We start from the raw sequence: 8,681 nt of genomic DNA on the forward strand, positions 1-8,681 counted from the left end.
GTGATGAAGCCATGGAGAAGCCCGTCGTCACGGTGACTGACCCACTGACGGACCCTCTCCAGTCCGATGTGAAAACATACAACACGAGCATCTGGAACAAGCCAGCACCAGAACCAGACTGCATTCACTCTAACGTTTATATTTTTAAGGCAAAATTATCCATAATTTCCACATTTCAACGCTGGACCACAAACAGAGTGAAGGACACATGAGAGCTGAGGGCTTCATGTTAAACACCTGCTGAGCTCTACAGGCTTCAACATGGGCTCAGGTCTGTACCAGACGGAGGCAGGCCAGTAGGACGATACATACATCCACCCGGAAACAGGACCATGCAGAAAGAAGAATAAAGCATGACAGTCAGGAATGGGGACTCCTGCTGCTATAGAGAACCTGAAGGGGAACTCATTAAGACAGGTTCATCATTTCCTTGTGGTTGCAATCATGAACACAGCACTGCAGTGCAATATGATCAGATCCACGTCTCATAAATGTCAGCCAGGCTCTCACAGCGAGGTGATCAGTGTCCTGTCGCTGGTGTCAGCAGTGATCGGACCACAAGCAGCTCCACAACCGCAGCATGTGAATCAAAAACCTGAAGGAAAAAAACAAGCATGAAGTTTAGCTCAGAGGAGTTCTCCACCAGATGGCAGGTTTACTTCACCCACGGTTTCCTCCTGACTGCTCAGAGCTTCACACTTTCTTTTACACCATTTTAACTGCTGTCCATTATATTTAGATGCACCGGTGCCAAACCTCAGCGTTGAGATCCCCTCAAGTCAGACAAGTTTCTGCAGAAATCTGCAAATAATCAGAACATTGTAGGATTGTATTTTTGGCATTAACTCCTTTGTACAGCGGGTCCTTTAGTTATATCCTCTCTACTCATGCAGAGTTGGCAGGACATTGTTCAGAAGCTCCGCCGTGGTGGAAAAATTTAATCCCAACTAATGAAAGCGTCAGATAGCTGCTTTCTTCTCTGTGTCAGGTCATGACTGAAGGTAAAGGTGGAGCTTTGTAAACACAGTCACACATCCTGAGTTTCCTCAGAATGCAGGAGTCCAATCAGCAAAAACTCCTGTCAAACATTATTTTAAAGTTTCTACGTCTCGGTTGTAGAACCAGAGTCTGTGGACGTATCTGATGTGTAGGTTTCTGGTGGACACACTCTCCAGCCTCACACCCCATCCTGCAACACACACGTTTCTATGTACTTCTACCGGAGCACAGATCAGCTGGCTGACAGAGCTGCTGAAAGACACACCAGACATCCTTCAAAGTTAAACCAGACGTCAGGAGTACAGGAGCTGCTTGTCCAATGTCGTGTTTGTTTCTAATTCTCACTTTCTGCAGATGCACGAAGCAGCTCCAGAATGTTTATTAGGGAGCCGTGAGTGTCGTTTAAATGGCGTGTAAATCCCATGACTATGACCATTACATGTTAAATCCCACATCAGACAAACAGCCACATAAAGCAGCTCATTCTACAGGTGAGTCATTAAGATGGCTCGCTGTCTGACCAGTCCTACACGCTTCATTAACATCAACATGTACAGCTAATTCCATCTTTTTTCCTTCTGCTGAGACGGCCTGACGCTGAGGCAGAGCTCCTGCTCATCGCTCTCGTCAGGGTTCCTCAGTCCTGCAGATAATATATTGTACATATAAAGAGCAGGTTGTCCAGTAATCCAAGGCTGGTGGTTTGATCCACTTGGACCTGCGTAGCTGCTGCTCAGTATGTGAATGAGAAACACCAGAGCCACTAACCCTGAAGGCTGTCAGTGCACACTGCATAGGTACAGTGTGGAGAAAGCAGGTGTGTGTTTGAAGGTCTCCATCTCCTGACTGAGAGCGACTGTCTGCAGGAACGTGTCCGAGCTCCACTGGAGGCCAGCCGGTACAGGGCACACATGGATATGCTGGCTTTGCTGTTTTTTTCTGTTCTAGTGTTTCCTGAAGTTATCTTATGAGCTCACTGTGTGCCAGCGCTGCCATGTGAGAGGCTGACATGCACATCAGGTGACATAATGTACATGAATGTGATGCTGCAGCAGCTGGACAGAGCTGGCCATGGAGCACGACCTGAACAGGACAAACAGATCATGTTCAGGAGCAGGGCTGCATTTTAAAGCCTCACAGACAGCACAGCATCCTCCATGTGTGCTGTCCTGTCCATGGGCTGGCTGTGGGACGTGCCAGGAGGGACGGTGCTCTGCAATAAGAGGCGGCGGCAGCGCGCTGAGGCGGAACAGCGGCTCCAGTCTGCTCCTCGCTGCTCCTGACCTCCGATCAGCGGACAAGCATGCAGCTGCTGCGGCCGGCTCTGTGACTCAGCCGGACAGAAGCCCACAGGCAGGTTCACCGGTAAGTGCTGCTTTTGGTATTTAACGTGAAACTCAGCTTCCTGCTCATTTGATCACATTTGACTCACTCAGAGATGTAGCAGGAGCTAGCCGTTCATATACTCGGTTTACGTTTGAAATGATTCTTGTAAGCTGAGAAAACACAGAAGATGAAGGTCTGAGGTTTGCCAGGTGATTGCGCAACAGGTGGAGCCTCCGGTGCTGCTGTCCGGCGGCCAGGACGCGCTGTCGGTGCGCGTTACCGAGAACTGCTCCTTTATAGATGGACCGGGATGACTGAGAGACCACTGCGATGGTTGCTCTTCAGAAAACCTTGTCCACCAACAGCTGGTGCCTGTATGTGGTCTGTTGGACCAGAAAGAGCAGCATGTGGAGAAGATCTGGGTTACTCTTAAAATGGCTTCCTTCTCTGCATTCAAGCTGTGAAGTCACATTAAAGTGTGCATCCAGCAGGCAGACTGAGACAACTGGAGCTCTGACAGCCTGCTGCTTGATTGTGGCTCCTTTGGTTCACTTCATGTTCCTCAGATGGTGTCACCAGCTCTGTTGAGTCACAGTTCAGTCCAGAGGTCCATCTGGAGATGGCCTGAAGCTGCCTGGTTGGACATTCTGAATGAACACCTTGTGCACCTTCAGCCCCAGGCAGCTCCTTCTCTGTTTCACTGAGGATGGATGCTGCTGCTCTGGTGTCTCCTGGGATTCAGTCTCCTGCATCCCATCGTAGCTGTGTGAGTTTAAAGCCTTGTTTTTGGGCTCTGAAGACCTGAGCTCACAGCAGCCGAGCGTGAGCTGCAGGCGGAGAGCTGGGCAGGCGGGGGGCACGTCTGAGCAGCTGGATTCTTCATGTCTGGCTACGAGGCCGACTCACCAGTTATCAGATCTGTGCAGTAACAGCAGCACCAGGCTGGTCCCTGTATGTGTGCACACATATAAAACAAAGGTAGAAATAGTCCACGTGCTGCTTTAACATTATTCCACTTTCACACAATTACAGCAGGTGAAAAAACAAACACAGGATTGATACGAACAACGTGTTCTGGTGGCTTTATCTGATTTATATGATAACCAGTGGATGGTTTAGGGTTAAAAACACATTCTGTTGGTTCACAGAGTATATAAATGGTGAATAAATCCCTGCTACTGTGGTACTGGCTGTAAATACTTCATGCAGCGGGCCTCGAGAGAGCGGCTGTCAAAGGACCAGAACCAGAACCCTGTGACCCTCCTTTCCTTTTAACATGAATGCACAAATAACGATGATGAAGTCAGGCGGCTCCATATGAACATGTGGAGAGATTTTCTTTTCAATATGTTTCTGAGAACAAATCATAAACGACCTGACGAGTCGCAGCAGTTAAAGCTAAAAACAACTGCAGCTAATTTATTCTTGTTTTGTTTTTGTTTTTGGCAAAATACTGAATAGCTTTAGCGTATTTATTGTGATTGTGAAAACCCTTTAGTTTAAATAATCACAGACACACACATTAGACTGATATGAAGTGCTCTCCAGAGTTAAGGGGCCGTGGAGCAGCCCGAGGATCGGACCAGCACCACGGAGCCAGTCGGCCCGCTCATGTTAAAGTTAAATCAAACATCTGTCATAGTGGCCTGTGGCTGTCTCTCTACAGCCTTTATCTGGTATCTTGATGATATGTTTGTGGTGAAACTGGAATACATGCAGTCTCCATGTTCCTAAATAAAAACCATAACCTGAGGACTTCTTCCTCGGAGTCTTCGGGCGTGTTCGAACAGAACTGGACCTGCTCAGTTAAGATGAAGAAGAAAAATTCACACTTTTCGGTAAATTCTGGGTCTGGAGTACTGCACCGAGTCTGATTGAGTTTTCATGGTAACAAGACAAAAGCTGCATCAGTCTTGAGCACAAAGCCCTCTGAGGTGCTGAAGGGTTAGTGTTTACTAGGGTTTACTAGGGTTTACTAGGGGTTAGGGTTAACTAACCCTCAACCAGAGAAGAGGGCGGCTGGCTGTATGGATCCTGTGGTATGCAGACATGTGAGGGTTAAAGGTGCAGAGAAGCTCAGCAGCAGAGCACTTATCTCCTCTAATGACCTCCCAGATAAAAGTCAATTACTTCTGCGTCATGATCAGAGAGGAACGGACCACAGGGGGCTGTTTGAGCTCCACTGCTTCTCATTACAACCACTTGGCTGGTGTTTGTTGGACGAGTGGACTGACTTCAGGGACACAGTTCAGGCATTTCTCATTTTTATATTTGACACAATTATTAAGATTTCTAAAAATGTAAACTCTGCTTTCTTTGGCTGTACTGCATTGTGATGATTGTTCCACATGCAGGCCCGTGTACAGGATCAGTGCTCGTTAAGCAGAACTGGCTCTGCTGTGATGAAGCAAGAAAGTCGTCCACCGTCTGTAAATGAATTTACAATTTCATGCATTCCTCCTTGTTTTCTTTTCAAATCCCCAAAGACTTGAGAGACACCAGGTTCTCCCAAAGGACCTCTTTTCTTCAGTGCACTATTTCAGCATTGTTCCACTTATTTTTGATTTTCCATCTTTTTTTTGTTGTTGTTGAAACTTTTCATTTATAATATTTTTAAGGAACATTTTCAGAACAGGGAAACCATATTTACATCATCAGCAAAAATAATAATGACAACAAAAATGAGGACTAAATAATTAAGGTAAAATTAGAGAAAAAAATAACAGAAAATAAACAAAATAATAACAATAATAATAATAATAATAGAATTGAACTGCAGGTCTGTGCATCACAATGACAGGGTATCTTTACATGTATTGCAGGCATGTCTGTTTGTTTCAGTGGCTAAAAACATGCACCATCTTCTCCATCGTGTTTCCTCTTGGTCCTTTTGGAGTCCTGTAGAATTTGCTGTAGGGGATGCAGCTGCTGAACAGTGTTAACCAACAGGTCCGTGGGAGGCCAGTCCCTCTGGAGCCAGAGCTTTGTCATGGTTTTTTACTCGCTGCCAGCAAAATGTTGAAGACGTAAGCATCATTCGCACTCATACCATCAGGAATAATCCCGAGATAAAGAGTCGTAAATGTCACGCACATGTTGAAACCCAGGACCTTTTTCCATCTTTTGAACTGGTGGAGCGATCTCTGAAACAGCCTGGTGTGTTGGCGTACAAGTCAGCTGCATTCTGAATTACATTCTGAGGAAAGTTTATTTTCGTCAGGACTGCATTTGTGTATGAGGCCTTACTGTCAACCAATCACAGATGAGATGGTTGTAAGTCATCATCCTAGTAACCCAGAAGAAGGCATAGTTCTGACCCAACTATGATATTTCCTTAAACCTAACCGAGTCACTTTGCTGTCTAATCCTCACCAAACAGCAAGCAAACGTAAAACCACATGATGTGAAGCGGTCCAACACAGGATGCAAACTAGAGTCTGCCTCCATGTGCATCATTTCCTCAAATTAAATGTTCACAATGTTTAGACCCCAAATTCAGACCAACATCTCTGGAAAACTCTGGGATCTGATACCAGGCAGAGGTGTGGGTTTGAGCAGCACAGGTCGGTATTAATGAGTCCACCAAGGTTAACGAGGCGTCCTCAACCAAAGACATGCATGAAATCTGCTCAGTAAAATGCTCTTTACCTTTTCAACTCATACAGCCATCATCATTCATTTTGGATGAGTGGAAGAAAACCCAAACAGGGTTTATTCACATTATGAGGACACGTTAGTTTAAATGAAAAACACAGTGGCTGAAGTGATTAACTGAAAAATGATCAAATCACAGAAACAAATCCTCTAAATTCAAGATGTACCAAAAATACCTGAAAATAAAAACGCTGTGCAGCATAATGACACATGCAGCGTTATTTTAGCAGCTGTCATGTTCTCACTGCTCTCATACGCAGCATGAGGATGGTGGTGGTGAGTTAAACTACCAACCTAACAACGTCTCATGTTTCTGCTCATTAACTGTTTTATTTGAAAAGACATAAATGTATGGAAGTGTAAAGTCCAGGAGTCGTGGATCACTGGAATACGTTAGTTTAAATATAAGTACAGATAAATGAACGTGTGCCGCCTGTGGTAGTCTCCACACCTACCAGATGAAGCATGTCATGAAGTTTAGAGTACAAACAAATCATTTTCTCTGAAACTCAAGTCCGTAGACGTCCTGTGTGAGTGTGCAGCAGGAGGTGAGCACACCGTCCTGACATCTGAGACGAAGACATGATGAGGTGAGGAGTGGCTTCTAGACTTGTTCCGCCTGAGAACGGGACTCGGAGCTGCTGTGGCTTGTGTCCGTCAGCATCTGCCTCAGACAAAGGAACATTGTTGTCTATTGTTGTTCCTGCCTATCAGACCTGATTTAACAGGTATTTCTCTGGTTGAATGCTGTCATTCTGTTTCTAGCCGCAGGCATGTGGTGAGGAACAGGAACACCCACAAACCTGCGTTAATAAAGGCTGCTGCTTTATATTCACGGCTGACACATTTATGGCACACAGACACTCGTATTTCTCCTGTAAACTGTATTCGTATACTTGTGAGGACTGTCAGCAGTCGTGACATTGACCTATCATATACTATTATTACCAGTGTGAGGGTCAAAGCAGCATCATTTATCTAATGTAGTATTATAGATAAATACTGGAGAAGACTGGACGAGCTCAAAGTGGTTCTGACTGTCATGCAGCTCATTGGGTTTTGCGGTCCGTAACCATTTAAACTACGCTCACAGTTTCCATAATAACCATTCTGGAGCTGCTTTGTGCATCAGCAGAAAGGGAGAACTAGAAAAACAAGAAGCTATTAGTGGCGTCTGGTTTTAACTTTCAAAGACTTCTGTAGTTACTATATATTACCTGAACAGCAGAAATCAGTGAAGCAGTGGATGTGTTGTCTGGTAGGAGTGTGTGTTGCAGTGTGAGGTGGTGGGTGTGTACACCAGCCATGTACTGATCACATATGTCTTTATAAACTTTATAGACTTTATAAAATGTGTGCATTTGTGCACAGTGAGGTGAGAAGGAGGAGAGACGTGACCCACTTCCTGTAAACTTGCATTTTAAAGGCATCATTGTAAAAGTGTTCTCTGAATTCCTGCTGAACCCCACACGTGGTTCCTTTAAGAAATGCTGGCGCTATGCTATGTGTCTGTACGGATCCCTGTGACCAGACCTGCTGGTTACTGTAGCTGTGGATGTGAATGCATTTACTTCAGAGAGCTTCATAAACAAATCAGTGTACCTCAGCCAGCACATTCTAATCCGCTGATGTTTTCTGTCTCAATCAGAAGCTCTGCTGGACTTACAGTAGCAGCCATGGGCAGCAAGACTTTGCCAGCACCAGTCCCTCTCCATCCATTCCTTCAGCTGGCCAACTGTTCCCTTATCCAGGGCTCCTCAGGTCTCCAGCTGCCAGCAGATCATTTTCACAGCATCTACAGCTTCAGTGCAATGCACGCCATCCACCTCCATCAGTGGACCCTTGGCCTCCCGCCTTTGGCCCTGCCCCGCTGCACCATCTCCAAGCTGCCTCCCCAGTTCTCCTCCATGGCCTCCATCCCCATATTCCCTTACCTTCTGCAGCCAAAGCAGGACTGCACAGGGCTGCTGCAAAGCTCCAAGAACAAGCCCCGTTTTGACTTTGCCAACCTGGCAGCAGCAGCCACGCAGGAGGACCACCTGAAGGTGGCAGACCTGAGTGTGACAGGTGCTGCTTCTGCTGCAACCCAGACTTCATCTCAACACCCGCCCTCAGCCAGCCTGGGCTGCCTGCTAGACGTCACCAAACTGTCTTCCCCTGAGCGCAAATCCAGCCGAGGCAGACTGCCCTCCAAGACCAAGAAAGAATTTGTCTGCAAGTTCTGTGGTCGGCATTTCACCAAATCCTACAACCTTTTGATCCATGAGAGGACGCACACAGATGAGAGGCCGTACACATGTGACATCTGCCACAAGGCCTTCAGAAGGCAGGACCATCTCAGGGACCACAGGTGAGAGCCCTCTTTAGAGAACAGCAAATCAATGCAACACCAAATTTGTAAAATTAACTGAGTCTCAACAATCTCTACTGTGAAGTTTTCATGCAAGTTGTGTGTACATTGTAAGCTAGTTCCCACAGTTTCCATTCATAATCTTTCTCTCCCCGACTACTGTGTCAACAACATCTCCTAAACGTAGGCGTTGGCCGGCTCGATGTCATGTCAGTAGACTTCAGTCTTCTGTCTGTGTCTGCACAGCACTGAGTGTAGGGCTAGGGTTAGCCCTGGGTTAGGGTTAGGCTAAACTCTGGGTTAGGGTTAACTCTAGTCATCCTGGGTTAGGATTAACTGTAGTCATCCTGGG

General features: G+C 46.2%; 1 protein-coding gene across 1 annotated transcript in view; it reads left to right on the forward strand.

Annotated features, from left to right (window-relative positions):
• osr1 (odd-skipped related transcription factor 1) overlaps positions 1-8,359 on the forward strand; it is a 9,028-nt gene extending 669 nt beyond the window's left edge. Inside the window, exons 2-3 of the mRNA XM_008291208.1 lie at positions 2,244-2,364; positions 7,628-8,359. Coding sequence (XP_008289430.1) covers positions 7,656-8,333 — 678 coding nt within the window. The 5' untranslated portion in view covers positions 2,244-2,364; positions 7,628-7,655 and the 3' untranslated portion in view covers positions 8,334-8,359. The remainder of the gene's footprint in view (positions 1-2,243; positions 2,365-7,627) is intronic.
• The last annotated feature ends 322 nt before the right edge of the window (positions 8,360-8,681 follow it).

This window comes from Stegastes partitus, unplaced genomic scaffold (genome assembly GCF_000690725.1).
Source record: "Stegastes partitus isolate 25-593 unplaced genomic scaffold, Stegastes_partitus-1.0.2 Scaffold726, whole genome shotgun sequence".
Classification (NCBI taxonomy): Eukaryota; Metazoa; Chordata; class Actinopteri; family Pomacentridae; genus Stegastes; species Stegastes partitus.